General features: G+C 42.0%; 1 protein-coding gene and 1 long non-coding RNA gene across 9 annotated transcripts; one reads left to right on the plus strand and one right to left on the minus strand.

The window, feature by feature from the left end:
* Position 1: 1 nt before the first annotated feature.
* On the minus strand, positions 2 to 26,427 carry LOC144524658 (caspase-3-like). Of its 8 annotated transcripts, XM_078261065.1 has the most exons (11): positions 24,641 to 24,934; positions 23,848 to 23,964; positions 22,769 to 22,812; positions 20,821 to 20,886; positions 9,201 to 9,301; positions 6,746 to 6,874; positions 4,367 to 4,542; positions 2,898 to 3,012; positions 1,887 to 2,143; positions 1,060 to 1,180; positions 2 to 497 (listed from the first exon to the last, which is right to left on the minus strand). In XM_078261065.1, exons 4-11 carry the CDS (start codon positions 20,880 to 20,882, stop codon positions 259 to 261), a joined length of 1,200 nt encoding a protein of 399 aa, XP_078117191.1. In that variant the 5' UTR covers positions 20,883 to 20,886; positions 22,769 to 22,812; positions 23,848 to 23,964; positions 24,641 to 24,934; the 3' UTR covers positions 2 to 258. The 8 variants fall into 8 exon arrangements, with proteins under 8 accessions (XP_078117191.1, XP_078117193.1, XP_078117189.1 ...); XM_078261067.1 differs by lacking the exons at positions 23,848 to 23,964; positions 24,641 to 24,934 and adding an exon at positions 26,337 to 26,427; XM_078261063.1 differs by lacking the exon at positions 23,848 to 23,964.
* On the plus strand, positions 9,889 to 19,312 carry LOC144524664 (uncharacterized). The gene is made up of 2 exons (XR_013502630.1): positions 9,889 to 11,543; positions 19,229 to 19,312. It is a non-coding gene; the product is annotated as an uncharacterized LOC144524664 (long non-coding RNA).
* Positions 26,428 to 26,455: the final 28 nt, after the last annotated feature.

Consider the following 26,455-nt stretch of genomic DNA (forward strand, 5'->3'; position numbering starts at 1 on the left):
ATTAAAAGTGGTTTAGGTTTTATCTAAAAGATCACAACACTAAAAACAAAATCATAAAAAAATAAATAAAAACAGTTCAGGCTCAACATAAACCTCACTGGTATTCTAATGTTGACTGTGCATTTGGGTAGTCACATTAAAACTAATGTTATCCTGTTTTACAGAAATCAGGCTGCTTTGAAGGTAAAATAGACGGATGTGAAATAAGTGCTACCGGCACAGTCACTTGTGACTCGGTTTCCCACAGCTTAGCCGTTTTCATGCGTAGAAATCAGGAAAGTAGAAGTCTTTGGTCAACATGGAGACGATGCAGGGGATCTGCTTCTTGCCACTAAATCCCGGCTTGTAGTTGGAGGACTCAAAGTGGAGCGCCACCTTGCGGTTGACGCGGGTCATGATCTGCATCAGCTCCAGCTCTCCGCTGAAACGCGTCAACATCTCGCACAGCGCCTGCATGAACCAGGAGCCGTTGGTCATGTTTCTCCATGAGTAGTAGCCTGCAGGACGAGTCAGAGTATCAGTAGAAAACTGCACTTTAAAATGTAACGCACTTTTTAAGTTTTCTTTTAGCACAGCGGTGTAGATACCAGCATTACTTACATCAGAACAATATCTGTTTCATTTTCTCTGCTGTCCATTTTTCTTTTTTTTCAAACATAAAGACAACAGGAACTCCATACAGTTTGGGAGAGGTAAGTTGTACAGTGCCGAGTTAATGGTGCTTTTTATGTTCAATTAAATTTTTAATTTGTCCAATAAAATAATGTTGGAAAAGATTATTATTTTTGTTTTTTTAAATTCAATAAGCAATTTGTTGCATTTTAGCAGAATACTTAAAGCAGCAAGGCAGAACTGAGTACACTTTTTTTAGCGCAAATAATGTCATCGCAATATTCAACAACATTATCGCATATTACATATTTTCCTCATATCGTGCAGCCCTAAAAACATACTGAATAGCAGGGCTTTAAAGAAATGAGACAGTTATCCGTGTGTCATTTAATGAATATTCCCAGCACAAAAAGTCTTTTCTGCCACTTCCGTTGTTCAGTGTGTTACCTGGAGCGGTGGAATAGGCATACAGGAAGTCTGCCTCCACAGGAATCCTCTCTGATGTTTGAGCATCGACGCTGTCGGCCTCAATAATGGATTCGTCACTTAGGTCCACCCCACGGCATGCCTCAAAAGGAAATCCAGGTACATTAAATATAACATACTGTACATTACGCACATTAAAGCTGGGACAGGCAGTTTTTTCTGGCATCATCGGGCAAAAAGTCCAGACTGATCTTTCAGCATGTGGTAATTAAAGTTGACTGACATATAACTAGACTTCTACATCTCCTCTTGGCTCTGTTTCCATCCTTTAGAAAACTAGTCCCTGACTGGGGACTATGGCCAATCACAGACCATTTCAGAGCGAGGGCGTTCCTATTGGCTGTTCTACAAACGCAGGTGCACGTACACGTCCCTTCAGGTAGTCAAAGCCTGATTCAATGATAGAAGATTCTGCAGAAAAAGTTGCTATTCTAGCATTGGCAACAACTGAATACACTGCAAAGCAAATCCCAAAAAATAAGTAAGACTTTAAAAAAAAAAAAGGTCTAAAAGAGAGTCTGACAATAAATGCAACATATGTCAAACATTCCAGAGATGGAGAGAAAATGTTTAAAAAATAGTTTAGCCTTTTGCTAACCTTAGCCAAAGGCTCACGGCTGTGGCTAAAGCTCACAGCTAAGGTTTTCAGAAGGCTAAACTATTAGCAGCATTTTCTCTCCATCTCTGTAACGCTTTGCTAATGCTGACACGTTTTATTCATAAACATAAACTTGACTCTTGCCACTAAATCCCGGCTTGTCGTTGGAGAACTCAAAGTGGAGCCCCACCTTGTGGTTGACGCGGGTCATGATCTGCATCAGCTCCAGCTCTCCGCAGAAACGTGTCAACATCTTGCACAGCGCCTTCATGAACCAGGCCTGCATGAACCAGGCCTGCATGAACCAGGCCTGCATGAACCAGGCCTGCATGTACCAGGCCTGCATGTACCAGGCCTGCATGTACCAGGCCTGCATGTACCAGGCCTGCATGAACCAGGCCTGCATGAACCAGGAGCCGTTGGTTGTGTTCCTCCATGAGTAGTAGCCTGCAGGACGAGTCACGTTACAAGTGTTCTTACCATTTCATTATGGATCATAAACATACTAGGGCTGCACAATATATCAGGGTTTTTTTATCGGTTATCGCAATAAACACGTCGTGAAAGGCTGCGACGTATCGCAAAAGAGACAGATTTTTTGAGTAAGTTGAAAGAGAGTATCAGTAGAAAACTGAACTTTAAAATGTAACGCACTTTTTTTCTCTTTTCTAAGTTTTCTTTTTCTTTTAGCACAGCGGTGTAGATACCAGCATTACTTACATCAGAACAATATCTGTTTCATTTTCTCTGCTGTCCATTTTTCTTTTTTTTCAAACATAAAGACAACAGGAACTCCATACAGTTTGGGAGAGGTAAGTTGTACAGTACAGAGTGTTAACATGAAACAAGTTGGTCAGACCGGGGATGTCATTCTCTTTTTAATGGTGCTTTTTTATGTTCAATTCAATTTTTAATTTGTCCAATAAAATAATGTTGGAAATGATTATTATTTTAGTTTTTTAAATTCAACAAGCAATTTGTTGCATTTTAGCAGAATACTTAAAGCAGCAAGGCAGAACTGAGTACACTTTTTTATCGCAAATAATGTCGTTATCGCAATATTCAACAACATTATCGCATATTACATATTTTCCTTATATCGTGCAGTCCTAAAAACATACTGAATAGCAGGGCTTTAAAGAAATTAGTAATTCACAGGACAAAAAGTCTTTTCTGCCACTTCTGTTGTTCAGTGTGTTACCTGGAGCGGTGGAATAGGCATACAGGAAGTCTGCCTCCACAGGAATCCTCTCTGATGTTTGAGCATCGACGCTGTCGGCCTCAATCCCGTTATCCAGCTCCGCCCCACGGCACGTCTCAAAAGGAAATCCAGGTAAATATAACATACAATATGCACATTAAAGCTGGGATAGGCAGTTTTTTCTGGCAAAAAGTCCATACTGATCTTTCAGCATGTGGTAATTAAAGTGGACTGACAGATAACTAGACTTCTGCATCTCCTCTTGGCTCTGTTTCCAGCCTTTAGAAAACTAGTCCCTGACTGGGAACTATGGCCAATCACAGACCATTTCAGAGCGAGGGCGTTCCTATTGGCTGTTCTACAAACGCAGGTGCACGTACACATCCCTTCAGGTAGTCAAAGCCTGATTCAATGATTTTGATTCTGTAGAAAATGCTATTCCAGCATTGGCAACAACTGAATACACTGCAAAGCAACCCCAAAAAAAAAGAAGTAAGACTTTTAAAAAAAAAAAGGTCTAAAAGAGAGTCTGACAATAAATGGAACATATGTCAAACATTCCAGAGATGGAGAGAAAATGTTTAAAAAATAGTTTAGCCTTTTGCTAACCTTAGCCAAAGGCTCACGGCTGTGGCTAAAGCTCACAGCTAAGGTTTTCAGAAGGCTAAACTATTAGCAGCATTTTCTCTCCATCTCTGAGACGCTTCGCCAATGTTGACACGTTTTATTCATAAACATGAACTTGAATCACAGTATGTCATCTCAAATGGCTTTACACACCCACAAAGCCTTCAAAGAAAACGGTCATTCTCATAGAAGAGAGCTATATTTTCACATTTTTTGGCGTTTGTTTTGCCTTTTCCAGAAAAACTGCCACCCACAGCTTTAACTGTGATGGTATTTGATGGTTGTACTGAGACACTGAGGGCATGTGGTTTAAAAAGCTGCAATAACAACCAGCGGTGATTGTTGTGCAATTCCGATTTTATCTAAATCACATCTCTGAATTTAGACTTTTGCCATAAAATGTTCAACTTCTTATATTCAAAGCCTGGCATCAAATAGTAAGAAAAACATAACATTACTGTTGAGCAGTGGCGGCTGCTGGTCTTTCAAAGAGGAGAAGCTCATTTTCGGCCTACATCATAAGAATTTTCCATTTATTTATAAGTAAATTCTGCCCTATGTTCCTTTTCAAGAAAATGCTCTGTGACACTGTTGTACCAACTAGGCTCGATGCTGTTTTTTGCCCCCAACGGCTCCTTCCAGGCAGTGCTGCGACCGCTGCCTTCAAGGCACCTAACCCTAACCTTAACCCTAACCCTAACCATAGTGTCTTTTCCAGTGACTTGACAAGTGTCCTCTCAATGTCCAGCAGAGCTAGGCTGCTTAAATGGCCTTGGCCCATTGTGTTACGGGTGTGGGACTTGATCCGCTTTAAACAGGAGAAGCGGAGATATTTAACCAACCTGTATGAAGAAGAGCTTGGGTTTCCCCACCAGACTCTTACAGCGATCTCCTTTAAAGTATTCTGCCAGCTTCTCCAACTTTTCAAAGCCGTCGGTGCCATATATCACGCCCTCGTCTCCGTGACTTAGCAACACACATGCAAATGATGCACTCTTACTGTGGTCCTCCTTGGATGCTAGTGACACACACACAGGGATAGATAGAAAATAAGACAAGAGTTACATTATCATTATCATCTTGAGGACAGTGCAGATATTGCAGATATTTAAGCATCTCGCAGTTATAGTTCTCAGACTGCAAAACATACAGGTCTGGCATGGATGGCTACTCAACAGTTCCCAAAGACATTTGTAGAGTTACGGTAATAAGTGTGTTTGGGAATTAAAGAGTAGCCACACTCAGGCGCTGCCATCTAGTGGTTGCTGCATGCTCCTGTGGTAATGCAGTCTATATATAAAAATAGCTGTTGAACAGCTATTTTGTATCTGTTTCTGTATTTATTGTTTATTTCATATTAATGTATACTATGTTTGTCTGTTTATGTATGCACCAACTACCATGGTAAATTCCTTGTTAGTGTAACTCACTTTGGCAATAAATCTGATTCTGAATCTGAAATGCAGCAATTGTCACCATTGGCTGTTCCAATCAGTCGACAAATTGATTGTACATGGCAGTGTGAGAGGATGGGAAGCATTCTTTTTCCTTTAAACTTTAAAGTGCTCATATAATGCTTTTGCAATTTTAAGGCCTACATTTAGGCAACATCTACATATTTATTTAATTTATCACAGCCAATGAATGCAGAAAGTTAAGTTGGTCAGAATATAGCTAGCATATATAATAAATATAATGAAATAATTTAGTTTAGGCTTTGCCTTAGTGCCTAGACCTACCAACAAATAGTTATTGTTAGAAGAAAAGAAAACACCCCACATTTCTTTAAACCTATAGACCACTACTGACCTCAATCACGCCGGCTCCCTCAAAATCAACTGCCCTGCCAATCTCCTGCTTCTTTTTCTCTCTGCTAAAATCTAGCTAGCTAACTCTCTACCTCGCTCGTCCACATACCGTTACCGTGCACGTGGGCGCTCGTTGAGCCTCTAATACTGCCATTTCGACCAGCTGACAGTTGTAAAATAGAATTTAAAACAGACACACTACACACCGACACACACACAGATGAATGGTGAAGGGAGATTGAGTCACCGTAGTTAGTGATACAGAGTGCACTGAAAAAGTTTTTTTTATTATTTAGGGGGGCTTAGGAACATTTTAGGGGAGCTTCAGCACCCCTAAAATAGGCCTAACGACATCCCTGTTATATATCTTTTTTGTGCACATTATAGGTTTACAAAGTGAAAAAGTCCAAAGTCCACCCCAAAGGGACTTATCATCTTCCAGAGAAAACTGTCATGATTTTGGTATTTTGTTCCGTGTTTTGTCTTATTGTTGTAGTCTTGTTTTTCTGTTTTGCTCGGTTTCCTGTTTCATGTCTGGTTTTCTGTCCTGTCTTGTCTTGTCTTGTCTTGTCTTACTTCCTGTCTTGTGTTTTCCCACCTTTTTTTGATTGTTCTGCCCAGCCCTTATGTGTTTCACCTGTAGTGTCACCTGTCTCTTGTTTGCTCATTACCTGGTGTATTTAGTTTCTGTGTCACTCTTGTCCTGTGTGGGATCATTGTTCTGTTGTGTCAAGTACTATCGTGTTGTGGTTTCTCTGGTGTGGTGTGGTGTGGTGTGGTGTGGTGTGGTGTGGTATGTTATGTTATGTTATGTTATGTTATGTTATGTTCGGTGTTCCTGTTTGTTCCATGTTTCCTGTTGTTTATGTTTCCTCAGTATTGCTGGAGATATTTTTCCTGTTTCTTCAGGACACCTTTTGTTGTACCCGTTGCCTAATTAAATCTTTGAACTCAAGCACTGCTCTGTTTTGACTGCATTTGGGTCCAAGCCTCGCCACACACTTGCGTGACAAAAATGTTATTCACAAACTGCTCCAAACAGCTCTGTTGTAGTCCAGCCTTTACTCCCGTGACAAACGTTCCTCACTTTGTAACGCACGTTATAATGCTCGTCTAGCTGCTAGTGTGGCACGCCCTCATACTCTGCAACTGACTAGCTAGCAGTGCTTACCTAGCTACTGCGCATGTGCGACTCCCAACAAAGATGGAACAGAAGTGAGATGTCTCACTGTGGAGCTAAAACGGAGAGCTCAACACAAAGAGGAGCTGCAGCAATGTGCTGTACAACAAAGATATAGTGTTTTTTGAAAATTAAACCACATAAACCTATTCTGGTACAACCTCTAAATACAAGTATGAACCTGAAAATGAGCATAATATGAGCACTTTAAATAAATAAACTGTTTCTGTTACCACTATACAACAGTTGTTTCATCTCCGCCACCGTCCGGTCAGTGTTCACATTGACCTTATAACCCAGCTCAGAGAAGGTCTTAATAGCAGCATCAACATCTTCATCCGTCCCGTTCCGAGCACCCATCCCTGGAGAGAGACACACGCAAACACACAGGTAGAAATGCAGTAGTCGGCAGCTACAATCGTGGGCATAAATTTTATCTAATAGATGGGGGTGGGGGGGGCAATACAAATAAAAATCTTAAGAGCAATTATTGAAGGTGATGTAGTGAATAAGGGGATGTCACCCCAACCACTAGGTTGCTATAGTGTTGGCATAGCTACCTGATCAGTATATAAGTATGCCAGTAGTGGATTAGAGGAAGTGATTGAAGCCATGCTGCCGAACGTGTATGCTGACACCGTGAATTAATAAATAAGCTAATATTCAGCTCAGTCTTGTAAGTAACATTAGATGGTACCAGGAGTGGCACAGGAGTCATGGAAAGTCTGAAGCCGCCTGATCCTCTGACTTGGACTGGAAATGTCGACTGTGAGCGGCGAACGATTAAACAGGGATTCATGCTGTACCTGCAAGCTCTTGGGCTGGATAGCAAACCTGACGCACAGAAGATTGTACTGCTCCTTACCGTCGCGGGACCTCAAGCTGTGGAGGTATTCAACACGTTTGTGTTTGAGCGCGGATGATAAGGAAAAGTTCGACAAAGTTGTGGAGAAGTTTGATGGACACTGTTCACCAAAAAAAAAAGTGTTTCGCTCGCGTACGCAATTGCATGCAGAGATATTTGATGCTTTTGTCACAGACTTGAAATTGAAAGCTAGAACGTGCAACTTTGGAGAGCTTCAAGATTCAATGATTCGCGATCAAATTGTGTTCGGAATTAATGACAAAAAAGTGAGAGAGCGGTTGTTACGAGACTCTGAACTTACCTTAGCTGGAGCTATGAAAATATGCCAAGCTATAGTGAAATAGCCCTGCAACATGCTAAGACTTTTGGGAATGCTACAAAGGATGACAGCGCTGCGGCGGCAGTGGCAATGGTGTCTGGACAAATGGAAAAGCATAAAACATTTGAAACTAAGCAGCAAACAGACACATTTATGTGTAAGAGATGTGACACCCAGCATGCACCAAAACGATGTCCAGCATATAGCAAAATCTGTAGCAAATGTAGAGGAGAATCACTCTGCTAAGCAATGCTATTCCAAATAGAAACAGAGTGGAGGAGATCGTGTCCATACCGTAGAAGAAACTGACCTTGCTGATTAATTTTTCATAGGGATGGTAGCGCAGTATGATGTACGACAAAAAGAGACTGAACAGTCAATTTCCGATGTGACTAGTGTTCAGCAGGACAAGTGGATGGTGCCATTAGAAATAAATGGAGCTGTCATTCCTCTCAAACTGGACACAGGAGCAAAGGCTAATTTAATCAGTGGGCGTGACATCAAAGCCATGAAAATGAAACCATACTCTGTGCCTACAATGGACAGCAAATCAAGACAAAAGTGGATTAGAGGAAGTGATTGAAGCCATGCTGCTGAATGTGTATGCTGACACCGTGAATAAATAAGTATGTTTATATTCAGCTCAGTCTCGTAAGTAACATTACAGGGGACACAAATAATACATCCACAATTGTACTTGTAGAGGATATGTGTAGTTGTAGGCTGGCAAGGCTATTTTATTCACTTTAAACATCGGATGAAGTGACTCTTTTCTCTAATACAGATGATGCTGAACTGAGAACTGAGCCTCCTAGCGGCGATGTTATGTATTGTTTAGGGTCCTTGCCCCCACGAGACAAATCGGCATTGCTCTACTTGAATCGCCTTCTTTGACTGAAAGTACTGCCAAACAACAGTTTTTCTACTCACAAGTTCAATTTTCACTTTCTCACAGCTTACTGCATTGAACGCTCCACCTACGTAAACACCTTCCTGTAATCAACAGCGCTGTCATTACGTCGACCAGCATAGCGCACATAGTGCAAGCGTAACTCTACAAAGAGTATAGATGTAACAAGAGGCTAAACTCAATAGAATGTTGTGTTGTGTTCAGTCCAAGATGGCGGAGCTGCAGCTCGGTCATGGGTGCATTTGTTGCATTGGAACGTTCTATTGAGTTTCGCCACTTGTTACTTCTATACTCTTTGACAAGAGCAGAAACTCAACACAACGTCCGCCTCTTTTTCTCGAGTTTTGCCTCTTGTTACTTCTCTTTGGTAGAGTTCGGTTCGGTGGAAAAAAATTCTAAAGTTCAGCAGAACCCGAACTCCATCAAAAAGCTAGTGTAAATCACACATTGTAAATAAAATGGGGGTGACGCACATGAGACTTGTTTGTAGTCTGTTATTAAATGTACAGAACATTTGTGCAAGTGTGTGTGTGTGTGTGTGTGTGTGTGTGTGTGTGTGTGTGTGTGAGACACTTGTTAAATGGGTGTAGTTACCTGTGCTACGGTGGAAGTTCTTATTGTTGATAATCAGACAGGTTCCGATGCAGGGATAGTCCATCTTGTAGCGGTATGGGTCAGAGCCTGCTGTTTTACTGCTGTGGGGGACAAAGTGCAATTACTCAGCAGTCTTACTACATCTGAGCATCTGAGCTGACAATTTATACTCACACACACACACTTTGAAACATGGAGAACTTCGTCACACTCGAACAAGTTTTAACACGCTGACAGCTCAGTGGTATCTAAACTTGCTTAACCAGTCTGTGCCGTGTGATTGCACCAATCATACGTGGAAGTCCTAACGATTTTTGGAATCTCCCATTATACAGGGTGATGTATCAAAGCAGTGGTATTATAAATGTTCCAAAGACTAAAACAGAGAGGCAGAATCACACAGTCTCACATCTATCGCATCTACTGGAGTAGGCCATTTAGCTTCTACTTCATTGAAATAAGGTATACCAAAAGGGTTTATAGCCTACACTGTGGCAAACTGAATAATCAACAAAGAAGTTACAGAGAAGGAAAAGGTAGAAAATTCCATGTAGGGGTTTATAGACAAAGGCGGCTGACTGATTCATTTTAGAGATTACATAATAATGCTACACAGCGATTTTTAAGGCCCTGCACAGCCGTGGACCTGTCCACCCACACAGCTGCTTTCAGCCGATTGTGTGGGAGTTGTGCCATCACAAGGGGACGTGTGGTAGAGGGACGCTATGTTCCTCTACAGGAGTGGCTACCCCATAACAAGATGGCCCCCACCCGAACTACAGGTCCCAGAATGCACCGCACGGGGAGGTGCAAATGCCTTGGTCCCTTGATTAAAGCAGGTGCTCATGCACTGAGGGAGAACAAAGGGTGCAGCAGAGGCAGAGAGCAGAAAAGAGTTTGTGGAGAGACCGACATTATAAAAATAACCTAAGTTTCCAGGACTTAGGGAAGGTATTTGGTTTGCTCCTAGTAAGCTTTTGAGTTGGATTTACTGTTGCAAAGAAAAACCTCTCATGACATCACATATGGTGGAGAATGCGGGCAGTAGGGGCGTAGAGACGAAGATATTTCTTTTTTTCAGGACTTCACACAAGGGACTCCCAAGCACAAATGGAGCAACTACTACAGATGCTGGTGGAGGCCCAGAGGGCACAGCAAGAAACTAATGCGGCCTTGCTGCAACAGCAAGTAAAGGCAAATCAACTCAAGGAGCTGGAGCTTCGATAGACCCAGCCGAAACTCAAGGCAGGAGATTTCATTCCGAAGTTGGGAGTGGAATCTTACCTTTGTGCATTAGAGGCAACAGCTACTCGAGAGATGTTGCCAAAGGCGCAGTGGGTAGGACTCTTGGCTCTTTTTCTCTCAGGTGACGCGCTTAAGGCATTTCAAGATGTAGAGACTAGCATTGGGACAAGACTATGACAATCTAAAGGAAGATATTTTAAGCCGCCATGGCCTTACCAAGTTTAGTTTGGCACAACATTTCCATAATTGGAGTTTCCAAAGGGGGACAACACCCCGTGCACAAATGCATGAATTGATTTGAGTAACCAAAAGGTGGCTAGAACCGGAGAAGAACAACTCAGTAGCAATTGTGGAAACCCTTGTTATGTTACCTGAGAGCTCTGCCCTATGAAGCAAAAAGGGTAATCAGTCACCAGAAACTGACAACAGCCATGCAGTTAGTAGAAGCAGTTGAGCAGTATAAGGCAGCCTCCGACATGCTCTGACTCCCCTGTAAAGAACCCTCAGCTTCCGTTCTAAGTCGACCCAGCTGGGTCCACCAACAAGAGACCAAACCCGACAGCCCTCCATCTAGCTCACAGAGAAGAGGGTTTAATCCACCTGTACAGCAAAATAGATTCCTGAAACCTGTATCTTGACAGTGCTATTGCTGTGGCGAGTTGGGCCATATCTTGTGGCAGTGTGACAAGTCCGATGAGCCAATGCCCACGGAGGGGTCTACGAGCAACCCTCAAGTGCACTTTGCTGACCTCCTTGGGGAGAAGGGAGACCACAGACCGACCTGCCCGGTAACAGTCAACCGGTGTGATGTGGAAGCCTTGCTTGATTCGGGAAGTGCACGGACCTTTGTCTAGGAGGCCGTGTTGGAGGCATCATACGTTGCTCAGGGTGAACCGATTCCCGTCGTTTGTGTCCATGGAGACACCCGTGAGTACCCAACCGCCATGGTGAGGCTAAAGACTACTAAGGGTTCATTCGATGTTGAAGTGGGAGTATTGAAGACACTTCCAGTCCCTGTCCTGATCGGTCGAGACTGTCCAGCCTTCTCCATGTTGTGGAGGGCAGCCCAAAAGAGGCTCAACCGGGAACCCCGAAAACGTAAGTCTCAGGTAAGGCAAATGAGTAAAGTCAAGACATTTTCTTCCCCATCCGCTGTAGCTCAAGTTTTAGCAGTGGATGTTAGTGGTGGTGATTCAGAACCAGGGGATACAACCGACACAGAACCGCAACCCGGGCCCAGTGAAGATGAGGCTGTGGACATTGGAGTGACACCACCACTTAAAAGGTCAGTTTGGAATAGCTCAAATGCAAGATCCCACCCTGAGTAATGTCCTCAAAAATGTTCAGGTCTTAGAGGGAGCTTTGGTGGGAACCAGGTTAACTCCTTCCTACCCTCACTTTACTGTTATGAATGGTCTGTTGTATCAGGTAAAGAATAATGACAAAGTGATCGAGCAACTCCTTGTTCCCAAACTTCACCGATCCACAGTTCTGTAATTAGCCCACACTCATTTACTCTGGGCTCACTTGGGGGTGGAGAAAACCAAGGAAAGAATATTGCAGAGGTTCTTTTGGCAGGAGTTCATAAGGAGGTAGAGAATTATTGTCGCAGTTACCCAGAGTGCCAGGTCACAGCTCCAAAACCAATGTACAGGCATCCGCTCATTCCCTTGCCCATTATAGAAACCCATTTTGAGAGGGTAGGACTGGATATTGTGGGTCCCCTCCCCAAGAGTGCTAGGGGCCATCAGTACATCCTCGTTCTTGTGGGCTACGCTACCAGCTATCCAGAAGCCACATTTTTGGATTTCGGTGGGGACGGTGGTAAGCGTACCTTCCAGATTTCGTCATGAATCATTTTGTACCCACCACTTTTTTTGAAAACCTCAAGCTCAATTTAGTTAAAAAAAAGTCCATAACACATATAATTCTTGAGTGACAGATGCCAAAAAAATCCACAACAATCTCTATCCCCACAGGGCAGGCTCAGACACAACCGCTCTGCTGCTGCGCTGGCTGCACGTTTCTCTGTTCACTACACTGCCTGTCGGGACATTCTGCTTAACGTGAAAAAGCTTAACGTGGTTTAATGTACCTAACCAACAATCAATGATCACCAAATTTCTCATGGCCATATCTTGTAATGAACACTTAAGCCTGTCAAAAGAATTAATCCGAAATCCAACGATTATATACAGTGGGGCAAAAAAGTATTTAGTCAGCCATCAATTGTGCAAGTTCTCCCACTTAAAAAGATGAGAGAGGCCTGTTTTTCATCATAGGTACACTTCAACTATGAGAGACAAAATGGAAAAAAAAATCCAGAAAATCACATTGCAGGATTTTTAATGTATTTATTTGCAAATTCCTTGGGAAAATAAGTATTTGGTCACCTACAAACAAGCAAGATTTCTGGCTCTCACAGACCTGTAACTTCTTCTTTAAGAGGCTCCTCTGTCCTCCACTCATTACCTGTATTAATGGCACCTGTTTGAACTTGTTATCAGTATAAAAGCCTCAAACAGTCACACTCCAAACTCCACTATGGCCAAGACCAAAGAGCTGTCAAAAGACACCAGAAACAGAATTGTAGACCTGCACCAGGCTGGGAAGACTGAATCTGCAATAGGTAAGCAGCTTGGTGTGAAGAAATCAACTGTGGGAGAAATTATAAGAAAATGGAAGACATACAAGACCACCAATAATCTCCCTCGATCCAGGGCTCCACGCAAGATCTCACCCAGTAGGGTCACAGTGATCACAAGAACGGTGAGCAAAAATCCCAGAACCACACGGGGGGACCTAGTGAATGACCTGCAGAGAGCTGGGACCAAAGTAACAAAGGCTACCATGAGTAACACACTACGCCGCCAGGGACTCAAATCCTGCAGTGCCAGACGTGTCCCCCTGCTTAAGCCAGTACATGTCCAGGCCCGTCTGGAGTTTGCTAGAGAGCATTTGGATGATCCAGAAGAGGATTGGGAGACTGTCATATGGTCAGATGAAACCAAAATAGAACTTTTTGGTAAAAACTCAACTCGTCGTGTTTGGAGGGGAAAGAATGCTGAGTTGCATCCAAAGAACACCATACCTGCTGTGAAGCATGGGGGTGGAAACATCATGCTTTGGGGCTGTTTTTCTGCAAAGGGACCAGGACGACTGATCCGTGTAAAGGAAAGAATGAATGGGGCCATGTATCGTGAGAGTTTGAGTGAAAACCTCCTTCCATCAGCAAGGGCATTGAAGATGAAACGTGGCTGGGTCTTTCAGCATGACAATGATCCCAAACACACCGCCCGGGCAACGAAGGAGTGGCTTCGTAAGAAGCATTTCAAGGTCCTGGAGTAGCCTAGCCAGTCTCCAGATCTCAACCCCATAGAAAATCTTTGGAGGGAGTTGAAAGTCCGTGTTACCCAGCGACAGCCCCAAAAAATTACTGCTCTAGAGGAGATCTGCATGGAGGAATGGGCCAAAATACCAGCAACAGTGTGAAAACCTTGTGAAGACTTACAGAAAACGTTTGACCTCTGTCACAATGTGACAATGTGATTTTCTGGATTTTTTTTTCTCATTGTGTCTCTCATAGTTGCAGTGTACCTATGATGAAAATTACAAGCCTCTCTCATCTTTTTAAGTGGGAGAACTTGCACAATTGGCTGACTAAATACTTTTTTGCCCCACTGTAAGTTATCTCACATTAGCGTTGTCTTCTTCATTGGCGCCTATGGCGAGGAAAAAGCTTGTACCTAAACAATGATCAATGATTACCAAATTTCTCTCTCATATTGCTCCTCATAATCACTGAAAACTGTCAAAAAATCGAACCAGAAATGTGGTGATGATTGATCGTTGTTAAGGTACATTAAACCACGTTAAGCTTTTTCACATTATGACTTATAAAGCACATGAGAACCGTGGGGAGTCAACCCACAGCCGCTCCGCTGCCCTGCTGAAAATGTGAAGCAGAAATGCTTAATGTCAGATAACGTCCATAATAATTGGACTTTGGGTTAGATGTTTTGAGAGTTTTCTGTGGTTATGAGGAGCAATATGAGAGAGAAATTTGGTAATCATTGATCATTGTTTACGTACATTAAACCACGTTTTTATTCATTAGTAAGCTACAGGACAGCGTCTTTCAAAACATGACCTGCGCGAAAGAGAAAAAAAAAATGAATGTGTCATTGTACCCAGCTCTTCTGGAAATGTACTTCAGAATGCGTCTCAGTCCCCAGCACATTTCAAACCAAACTGACGCCCATGAGAAGCCATCCCCTTAAAGGTCCCATGACATGGTGCTCTTTAGATGCTTTTATATAGACCTTAGTGGTCCCCTAATACTGTATCTGAAGTCTCTTATATAGACCTTAGTGGTCCCCTAATACTGTATCTGAAGTCTCTTTCCCGAAATTCAGCCTTGGTGCAGAATTACAGCCACTAGAGCCAGTCCAATGGATTAGTGGAGAGGTTGAATCAAACCCTAAAAACCCAAAATCAAAGCCATGCTGAGAAGGGCCATTAGGGAAGATGGAAGAAATTGGGACCAGCTTCTCCCCTACCTCCTGTTTGCAGTAAGAGAAGTGCCACAGTCCTTTACTGGTTTCTCACCCTTTAACTTACTGTATTCATACAAACCAAGGGGACTGCTAGACATTACCAAAGAGACCTGGGAGGAGCAACCCTGTCCCCATAGAAACATGATTGAACATGTGGGGGCAATGCGTAAAGGAATGGTCTATATAAAAACGAAATGCGTAAACGAAAAAAACGTAAAAACAAATGAACACCATACTTCCAATTGTGAAAGAGCACATGAAGAAGGTACAGCGAGATCAAAGTGCAGCCTATAACCGAGCAGCCCAACCTAGGGAATTCAAACAAGGAGACCGAGTTTTAGTGCTGGTACCCACAGTAGAATGCAAATTCTTGGCAACTTGGCAGGGACCATTTGAGGTCACTGAAAGAGTGGGGGAAGTCAATTACAGAGTGGGACAACCTGGAAAACGGAAAGGTGAGCAAATATACCATGTTAAATGGCATGATAGAGAGGCACTGTTCACTGGCTGTTCCCCTAGGAAGACAAGCGAAGTTGCCTGGGATACAGTGTAGTTTGGTCCTGACCTTTCCCCTCATCAACTACAGCATGCACGGGAGCTGGTGGACAGCAATCAGGATGTTTTTTTCGTCCCTCCCAGGCTGCACGCACCTAGTGGAACATGAAATCCGCACACAACCTGGAAAAGTGGTGAACCAAAGACCATATCAGGTAGCGGAGGCACGCAAGAAGCTGATTGAGGAGTAAAGAAAATGCTGGAGTTGAAGGTAATTGAAGAGTCCAAAAGTGCTTGGTCAAGCTCTATAGTCCTGGCAGACAACCCTGACAACATGATACGTTTCTGTAATGACTTTAGAAAGGTAAATGCTGTGTCTGAGTTTGATGCCTACCCCATGCCTCGGGTTGACGAGCTCATTGAGAATCTTGGCAATGCCCGATTCATAACCACTCTGGATATTACAAAAGACTATTGGCAGGTTCCTGTGGCAGCAGAAGCAAAGGAAAAGATAGCCTTCGCCACTCCAGGAGGCCATTTGGCAGTACAGGAGGATGTCATGTGGAGCACCTGCCACATTCCAATGTTTAACAGATCAGGTATTGAAATCTCATAAAGAATATGCATCTGCTATTTAGATGATGTGGTGATCCAGAGTCCAGACTGGGAAAGCCACTTACCTTGGGTACATAAGGTCCTGGATTCCCTCCGACAAGCAGGCTTGACGGCAAACCCCAAGAAATGCAAGCAGGCGTACAGTGAGACAAATTACCTGGGGTATAGAGCTCAACAGTCCCGCACCTCCTCTGAGAGACCTTGGGTTCCGGAAGTCAATTTCCCATTCATTTCTCCCATTGACGTCTGGAAAAATCTGTATATAGTAGTATAGAGTTTTAGACCATGCCTTAGGCTAACCAGACGGTACGTGACTCATAAGCATACAACCAGTGGTTAAATTGGCTTTTGTAGGGAGTGGGAGCCCTGAATGGTGAATGGTCATCATTCAAAATCGCGCCGTAAAATGACTTAATGTGTTTTTACACCAAAAGGGCTCTTTTTCCAGTATTAATGTGTAAGGTAGGGTTGATTAGTTATTCAAACAAAGAGAAATACTTTACAATTCACTTACTTATTATTATTTTTTACTTTTAGGCTAATGTTAACAGGCAGGCAATGGAGTTCACCCTCGGAAAATGTATGAAATTGAACATGTTTGAAAATATTGGTTGGCAAATATGTAAACATCTTTTTAAACAAGAGAATGATGTTGATTTAAGAGAATCAGGGCCAATTTCTATATCACCATTTTTAAAGGCTCTGTTTCCGAAGTGTTTTCCCCCGTTCAATATCTCCGTTGACGTTTCATTAAACTGCTGATATAAAGAGTTTTAAGTCTGTGAAGAGACTGTGAACAGAAGACTTCAGTGGTAGCTGCTTGATCGCTCTAGCCGTCATTCAGTCTCATATGCCATGTATTTGCCAAGAGATGAAAAATAAGTGGAATAACAATATTTGGTGCCAGGGGCGTTTCTAGGACTTGAGGAGGTTAGGGGCTTAGCCCAGACCAATTTAAATAAACTGAATGCAATGCAAAACAGCGATTGGCTTGTTAATAGCCAGTGTATGTTCATTTTAACTTCCAGTTTGTAGATGTTAGTTAGATGGCGCCAACATTTGGCCAAATCATAACTGGTCTGGCAACCCAAAGGCCAAGGTTTTGTTTCCAGATTTGTTTGGTGACTTATGTTGTGGGATGGGTCTGGGGGTGGTTTTTAGCATTGAACACTTCATTTCCTGCATTTTGGTGAATTTTTATGCACCTTTTTCTACCTTTTTCTGAATCAATATGCCTGAAATATCTTTATGTAAAGGGAAACATTACAATCCAAATGTAAAAACATAATGGAATATACTGCAATAAGGCTCTCAGGCATTCTGTATTGCTTTCATCTATTTAATCTCCTTTAGATAGACTTTTCTAATTATATCTGAGTCAGCACACATGTAACCTATAGGCATCATTTACTTTTCCCTCCTCTTTTGCATCTTTTGTTTGGATGTAACCTCCTTAAATGTTTATACATTATTCATTTTAATTTATTAATAAACCCCTGGACTGTAATATTTCAGATGTGTTTGAGCAAGATTTCTGCTCATGTCCAAAACGTTGTGCACATTCAAAATATATCTCATCCCATCTGTGTTCTCTGAGGTTTGGAGGAGTCGTGATATTTTGTGAAAAATAAAGTTAAAATTGGCTATTACAAGAATAAAGTCACTATATTTTAGAAAATAATCTACCTGCATCATAGTCTGCTGTGCAATACGTGATTGCTCTGGTGATACGGTAGACCTCAGACCTTCTGACAGACTCAGAGCCCCGTTTGAGAATCTGGTCTCTGGATGAGACAACGTTTAGGGAAGTGGCTGTACGCTGTTCTACATCGGAGGTGGAAACCCGAAACTACAGCAGAAATACACGGAGCTCAAACGCGACACATCTGCCGCAGTATGTCGACAGCAGAGCGCATCCATAAACCTGAAGCTGCACAGCTTTTTATGTAAAAACTTTAAAATACCCTCAAAATAAAACCTGAAAATAACCGTTAAAATATAAAACAGCTGTTACGTCAGTTGTAGCCTGCTTTTCCCAGTGTTTAGTTTGAGTTAATGTTATTTTAGACTGAATCAAGCTGTCGGCTAGCGATTAGCTGAATTAAACGTTAGCTTCCCGCTGGAGGCTAACGGCAGAAGCGTGGAACAGATCATGAATCCTCGTTAAACAGGATTATCATCTTACGCATGAGCATGACGGATCATGCAGGCAGATCGGGTACTGACACCCCCCTCCTCACCAGCATGAGTTCCACCAATCTGAGGCATCACTGTGGGATTGTTCAGGATTGTGGGTAATGAAGTACTTATCCAAGACATTGCGAATAAAAGACATTTATCTCAAAACAAGGTTGGTGCCCCATGAACTTTTGGCATATACAACTGCTTAGTCATGTCGTAGCTGGTTTTAAGTCTACCAACGACGGTTACGATTTTATGGCTTATACTCTAATTGTCAATGGAGAAATTGCATTGTATTTTTACTTCCGGAACCCGCTGTGGGCGGGACTGCTCTATACCATCGGCCGGGGTCTTGTCAAACCTCAGGAAATTTGGGGCCATCCAGGATTGGCCAAAACCTTTGACAAAGAGGCAGGTGAGATCCTTTTTAGGCCTTGCAAACTACTACAGACAGTTCATCCCTGACTTTGCTATGGTAGCTGCTCCTCTCACAGAACTGACCACAAAGAAACACTCCCGGAAGGTGAAATGGACCCCGGCTGCGAAAGAGGCATTTGGCAGTCTGAAGACGGCATTATGCTCAAAATCAGTCCTCATGTCCTCCAACTTTAGTAAGGAGTTTGTGGTCCAGGCAGATGCCTCGGAGGTGGGTCTGGGGGCTGTCCTATCCAAGGTTCATGCAGGTGAGGAACAGCCAGTTCTTTATATGAGTCGGAAGTTGCTGTCAAGAGAGAAGAACTATGCCACAGTTGACAAAGAGTGTTTAGCGATAAAGTGGGCCCTTGACACACTCAGATACTACTTGTTGAAAAGAAGGTTTATTCTAGTTACAGATCATTCACCGTTACAATGGATGGCTAAAAACAAAGAGACGAACAGTAGGGTAACCAGGTGGTTTTTAGGGCTCCAACCTTTTAACTTCTCTGTCGTTTACAGACCACGACAACGCCATGGAAATGCAGATGCCCCATCCTGCCGTGATGCCTTCTGGTCCTCGTTCACCCTGCCGAGGACATCAGGCCTGGGAGGAGAGATATGTGGCATCACAAGGGGACGTGTGGTAGAGGGACACTATGTTCCTCTATAGGAGTGGCTACCCCATTACAAGATGGCCGCCACCCGAACTACAGGTCCCAGAAGGCACCGCAGGGGGAGGTGCAAATGCCTCGGTCCCTTGATTAAAGCAGGTGCTCATGCACTGAGGGAGAACAAAGGGTGCAGCAGAGGCAGAGAGCAGAAAAGAGTTTGTGGAGAGACCGACATTATAAAAAGAACCTAAGTTTCCAGGACTTTGTAAAGGTATTTGGTTTGCTCCCAGTAAGCTTTTGAGTTGGATTTACGTTTTGCGTTGAACTATTTTCTGGAAAAGACTGCTCTAAAATAAAAACCTCTGTTTGCTTGCAACCGCGTTTTGGCTGTTCTCTGCCCTACACCCAGCCTGTTGTAAAGAAAACCTCATGACATCACAGAGTGTGCAGACATTGGCTGGATCTCACTTTCCTTATTTGATAGCTCCTCGCTCTTTGCTCCTCAGCTGAACCGGAAGTTATTCTGGGCCTTCCTTCGTGAAGGCTGTCTCAAAGCTCTTATTTCTGCAGCGAGGAGCGAGCATCCAGGAGGGATCTCTGAGGAGCTATGAGCAAGGATACACAAGAGCAGCCTTCCTGGAAGCCTTGCAGCTGAAAGCTGTTGCTAATTGTGGTTCTATTTGTACTCGGAAGTCGGATTTTCCAAGGTCAAAGTTGGTAGATAGTTATATAGACTGTCTATTCATGTATATTGTGTTATTACCATATCACTTTCGCATTTCCATCGACTTACTTACATCTCACTTTGCGCCTGCTTTGTAATGCCTACTTAACCTGTACTTTATGTAGCCTTTTGTATTCTGTATTCTTGTACTGTATTGAATGTATGTTGCTGTATGTATGCTTATGCTTTTCTTGGCCAGGTCGCCGTTGCAAATGAGAATCTGTTCTCACCGGCCTACCGGTTAAATAAAGGTTAAATAAAATAAAATAAAAAATAAAAAAGATCCTAAATTGGATCTGCTAAAATGGTCGATAGTTAGGTTTAGGCATGGGGAGTGGGGATTGGTTAGGGTAAGAATACCAGGGTAAGCCAATCAGAGGCAGAATAAGGCGGGGCCACTAGGCACGTCCTTTGACGTCGACAAGTCTAGCGGATCCAATCTAGCATCTGCCGTAGGCAACACGCCCCCTGACCTCGGATTTCTGAACTCGGACAACCCTGCAGGTCCAGAAGAATGACGTTTTCTCCAGATTACATGTGTGTAAAACACTGAAAAAAGGGTGACATGAGACTTTAAATAAAGGAATTAATGTCTAAGTATTATTGTTATTTTATTTTTATTTTTTTTTCACACCTTTAAAGTGGGCCTTTAAAGTGAGCAGCTGCTATCTGTATGAAAAATTGACCTTATTTTCAATAGACCGAGCATACAGGATTAGGTACATTTATAATATATGGGTAGTCAGATGTAGTCACCAGTGTACAATAATTATTACCTGTTCTTTGAAAACAATTTCAAGGCGTCCACAGTGTCCTCATCACTCTGCGTCACGTCCATGTTCCTACAGGCATGGATGCATACGAGGCAGTGATCAGAAAATATAGGACCTCCATTTGGTGAAAGTGGAAACAAACACCAAGATAAAAAAAAAAACACTTGTTTCTCGATTGGCATCTATCTTTCTCTTCCAGTTCCTGGTATTCAGTATCTTGCACTCTGTCAAAGTATGTGCAGGGCTCATCCAATTACTATCAATGCCCTTTCAAACAAATCATATGATCAATTCATATCAGCAAAAGCCACTTCAGGACGATTGACTGGATTCGTACATACGATTTGTTAACTTAGTTTTCACACTATATTATGGAACTGCCAAGGAGGAAGTTGCTGACATTGTGGTTAGTCTAGTTTATTGTGGTTGTTAGGTTAAAAAAAACGTGTGGAGAGGCAAGCTATACCTATATTTAATTAATATACATTTAGGAATACACCATGTATTAGAGATGCACCGATTGACCGGCTGGTGACCGGAATTGGCCGATTTTCACGTGATCGGCCGTGACCGGCGACTGGCCAGTCAGTCTGACATATGCCGATTTTATGCCAGTCAAATGCACTTGGGCGCCGCATGATTAACATCGCGCAACATCAGCGTCACACGCGCATATGCATGGTTTGCGCTATATGCATGAAGCAGCGGCGCACCGCGGCTCAATCAACTGTCGAAATTATGCACGGCTCTGCAGAGCCCTCTGCTCTACTGATCTCAGGCGAACAGTCAGCCGCTCTCTCTCTCTCTCTCTCTCTCTCTCTCTCTCTCTCTCTCTCTCCCCTCTGAAGCTGAACAATTGGAACATGAAAACCGCACTCACGCGGGTCCCTTGAAATATGACAGCTACAGTTTATCGGAAAATAGCGTTGGGCACACTGACTGATGAATTTACTGTTTATCAGACCCCAGATGAGACAAGAAGCTAACGTTAGCGAACGCTGCGGCGTCTGAGCCTCTGACGCCCCGCCTGCCGCTGGAGACGCTGTATTAAAAAGAAAAGAAAAAGAGATGTTGTATTCCTCCGACACGCTGTATTAACGTTACTGTTTTAAAACGCTTTCCAGGTTAGTGGGGATGCATACCGCTCAAAACCAACATTAAAACGTAGTAATCTTCCCTCAGCGTTTAGTTTTGTTGCTAAACTGTGTAAAATGAGCGGTGTTGTGACGTTAAATCATCTGTTTCAGGTAACGGAACTCTAGGGTACCGTCTATTTGCTTGCTGGATTGTTCCGAGGTAACCGTCGGTAGCTAACGTTAGCAGATAAGCCCTTTTGGCAGCAACGGTATTTGTTCATATTTTTCTTGCTAAAAAAAGGAACTACACGCTGTTTTCAGGAAATGTTACTGGTGACGTTCAAACAGGCCTGTGTGTGTGTTTTGAGAAATATCTTTATACTGCAAGGCTATATTTATTTTATTTTTATTTGTTATTGATATAGTTTAGTATAATTTATAGTAATTTATATAGTTCTATTTTATAACGATTATAGAACTATTCAAATTACCTATTCAAAAAATATTCTATGCAAAATGTAAAATGTTCTTAAAGAAAAAATAGAAAATAAATATTTGTGTGTGCTGTAAAGTGGTTAGAAAATATGAAATTGGAATCGGCTAAAATCGGTATCGGCTGGTCAAACTCAAAGAAAAATCGGAAATCGGAATCAGCCTAGAAAATTGTAATCGGTGCATCTCTACCATGTATTACACCAAATATATTTAATGTATCATTATAAATAAATTATATTATAATAGGCTTAATCAGTGTTTGAGAGAAAGGAGACGGCAGTAAGACGAGTGCTTAGGGACAGTCTACAAACTACACCGAAAAGAGATACAACAACATTTATTAATTTAATGATTAAATAAGGTAGTGTCTCCAAACTTACCTCAATTATAACTTGTCTCCTGCTAGTGGTACTACAGCACATTACTTAAAAAAAAAAAAAAAAAGCATATTAGAAGCATAGAAGCTCTCCTGCTGGTTGTACTACAACACGTAGTTTTCAAAAATAAGCATAATCATAATTTTGGGGAATACTGTTTTGCCAAAAACATTTAATATATGTCATAATTACAGAGAGTCATGTCTCCAAAACTACTCCACACACAGAAGCCACCCTTGCTGGTTGTACTACAGCACTTACCTTTCAAAAATAAGCATAATCATAATTTTGGGGAATATTTTTTGCCAAAAACATTTAATATGTCATAATTACAGAGAGTCCTGTCTCCAAATCTACTCCACACATAGAAAGTAGAAAGTACTAGTGTAGAAAGTACTACAGCCATTACCTTTCAAAAATAAGCATAATCATAATTTTAGGGATTCTTTTTTGCCAATTTTCTTTTATATATGTCATATAAACAAAGGGTCATGTCTCCAAAACTACTCCACACATAGAAAGCCAAAAATAATCATATGCATAATTTTAGGGAATATTTATTGCTAAAAACATTTAATACTTTAATGTTGTTGCCTTAAAACATGATTTGAGACTGTTTGAAAAATGTTAAGTAAAAATGTATACAAACTGAAACAAAAAAGGTGGCAGAACAAACTTAAATATCAATATCAGACATTCATTCATAACATAATTATGAATGAAACAATAATTTGAACACATCCATAATGTTAATTTTCACATAGAAAATAATTTCAGATCTGTATTAATAATGGAAAAACACAAATTAAATCCAAATTTTGTTTAAAAAATGTTTTCTATTCTAAATACAATATTGTATTCAGAATATAAAATATTTATTATTAAAATATGTTGTCAGTGTCTTAATGTTGGAGTTCCGACCCGACTCTTAGCAAACAAGCGATTGCGCCTGCTTTAGAAAGTTAACTAGTCGCAAGTTTGCAGTAAAATGCAGTTGGGTTGTCGAGGTCAAAACATTATGAAGCAGCTGTGAATCAAATAAACTTATTATAAATAATGTTATGTCATTGTTTTACTCTTACACTGAATGTTTGCTGCTTCAATCCAGATGAGTATTGAAAAATTCTTTCCGTGACTGAAAAAGGCAGGTGTTGCGGATGAGGACCAGCCTGAACCGGAGGTATCAGTCTGAAACAGAGCTGAACAGTCCGACCAGTATAATTAGTTATGTTATTAATTTGTTTACAATATTTTCAGGCTTCAACCAGTGCTGCTTAAGCAGAAAGACAGGGTCAGGGAGAGAAAGAGATAGATTTGTTTGGCATTGAAGAAAGAGTAGGAAAGGAGGACAGCATCCAACAGCGTGTCCGTCTCAGTTTTTGATACTTGATTGTTACGAAAGTATTTCAATTTTCAATCAATTTTCGTAAAACAGCCCATTTTGGGGCTCTAAATAGTTGATTTCTCGCATAAAACCAGTACAAAAGGCATCAATAAATTGTTGGGGAGGGTCATCCCTTTTTTCCCAAACATTTTGGAGGGTCATAGAAAAATGTATTGCTGGTGAAGGGAGGGTCAAGTCAATTTAGACTAAAGATCCCAAAACTCCTCCGGAAGCCCTTTTAATAAAAAACGAACAGTCCCTTAGTTCTACGCCATTTAAAACCTCTGACTTTTGGTAACGTTAAATACTAGTAACAGGTTTATTGAAGTTTGATTCGGCAAAAAGGGTCAAGTCAATTAGTTAACCGCTGTCCGTTTGTCTAACGTTTACAGCGTGCTGACCCAAAAACAACCAAGCCAAAAGTGAAAATAAATACCGTACCTAATCAACAAAGGCAGAGAAAAACTACAGCAGCTACTACTTTCACTTACACACACGGCGAGCTAGGGATCCGTCATGTCGTCCTGTGGAAAGTCTGTGTGGTGCAAGTCAACAGTGTTAATAGCCTCACAGTCCAACGCAGCTGAAGTTGGACAAGGTATTTGTCCTTTTTTTGTAGAAAAAGGGAAGCGTGGTAGTCGTTTATTTCTGTTTCTGTGCCCAGAACGAAAGCAAAACGGCTGGCTCTGGAAGTGGGGGCTCGAGCTGGAAATCCCCCTCCTCTCTCGCTTTGGGTGACTCGCGCGTTAGTTTCAGTATTGCGGAACTTACATTAACGAGAGAGAGAGAGAGAGAGAGAGAGAGAGAGAGAGAGAGAGAGAGAGAGAGAGAGAGAGAGAGAGAGAGACACACACACACACAGCAGAGCCACTGGTGCAGATGAACTAACGCTACACTCGTTACTGTAAGTAGCACAATAAAACCTCCATGATTAAAAAGTTAATACTTATCAATACCCACCTGTTCTACAGGCATCAACATGTAGAAACCCATATTTCAGTCTGCTCTGTCTGCGCTGTCCACCGTGCTGTGCAACACACAGCTCTACTCTGCAAATAGCGACTTTTTACAAACTTTAGCTAAAATGAAAGATGTCAGTTTGTAGCCTAACTGTTTATCTTAGTTTGCAACGAATCTTAAACTTTGGACAAACTCTTGTAAACGTAGCTGCTGTCTTAAAGGTCCAATGACATGGTGCTCTTTGGATGCTTTTATATAGACCTTAGTGGTCCCCTAATATTGTATCTGAAGTCTCTTTTATATAGGCCTTAGTGGTCCCCTAATATTGTATCTGAAGTCTCTTTTATATAGGCCTTAGTGGTCCCCTAATACTGTATCTGAAGTATCTTTTATATAGACCTTAGTGGTCCCCTAATATTGTATCTGAAGTCTCTTTTATAGAGGCCTTAGTGGTCCCCTAATACTGTATCTGAAGTCTCTTTTATATAGGCCTTAGTGGTCCCCTAATACTGTATCTGAAGCCTCTTTCCCGAAATTCAGCCTTGGTGCAGAATTACAGCCACTAGAGCCAGTCCCACAATGAGCTTTACTTATGATGTGCCATTTCTGTGTCTGTAGCTATTGAGGAGGGGGGGGCAAGGTGGAGAGTGGGGGTGTGGCCTTGACCAATTGCCACTTTGCTTGTTTGAAAGCCATGATGTCTCTCTCTTTCTCATGGTTGGGCCAAATTCTCTGGGCGGGCAAAGCAGAGAAAGGGGAGGTAACCTTTCCCCTTATGATGTCATAAAGGGAAGATTCCAGATTGGCCCATCTGAGCTTTCATTTTTTCAAAGGCAGAGCAGGATACCCAGGGCTCGGTATACACCTATCACCATTTCTAGCTACTGGGGGAATTCATATTAATGTTAAAAAACCTCATAGTGAAATTTTCATGCCATGGGACCTTTGACGAACCATCCTCTCCGCTGGAGCGGTAAACCTATGGTTGTGTTATAAGACCAAAACAGATGCATATGGCTACTTAATATGCACGTGAATGACGCCATCATCATGTCCGCGTTCTTCATTCTTGATGACGTTGCCTGTTGTATTCTTTTGCAACAGCATTGTCTTATTTCAAATGAGGCATACAGGATGAATGCTAGCCTGCTTATCAGTCCATTCATCATTGAAGCTGCTGTTTTCCATAACTTTTCGCGTCAGGCTCTTTGACAGTGACATTTTTACCTGACAACAGGCCTTTCTTTCTGCAAGCATTTTCCACCAATCAGGAACCACCTGCAGTAGACCTACGACCACCTGAAAAAGGAAAGAAATATTCTACATAATATTCTTTTTTTCATGTG

This window comes from Sander vitreus, chromosome 10, assembly GCF_031162955.1.
Source record: "Sander vitreus isolate 19-12246 chromosome 10, sanVit1, whole genome shotgun sequence".
NCBI classification, from domain to species: Eukaryota; Metazoa; Chordata; class Actinopteri; order Perciformes; family Percidae; genus Sander; species Sander vitreus.

Excerpts from the sequence above, each read along its gene's own strand:
- LOC144524658 (XM_078261067.1), bottom strand. The coding sequence starts at position 20,882 with ATGGACGTGACGCAGAGTGATGAGGACACTGTGGACGCCTTGAAATTG. Across the intron at positions 1,181-1,886 it reads TGACCCGCGTCAACCACAAG|GCATGCCGTGGGGTGGACCT; the intron begins GTGGGGCTCCAC and ends TTTCCTTTTGAG. Across the intron at positions 498-1,059 it reads TGCCTATTCCACCGCTCCAG|GCTACTACTCATGGAGAAAC; the intron begins GTAACACACTGA and ends CTCGTCCTGCAG.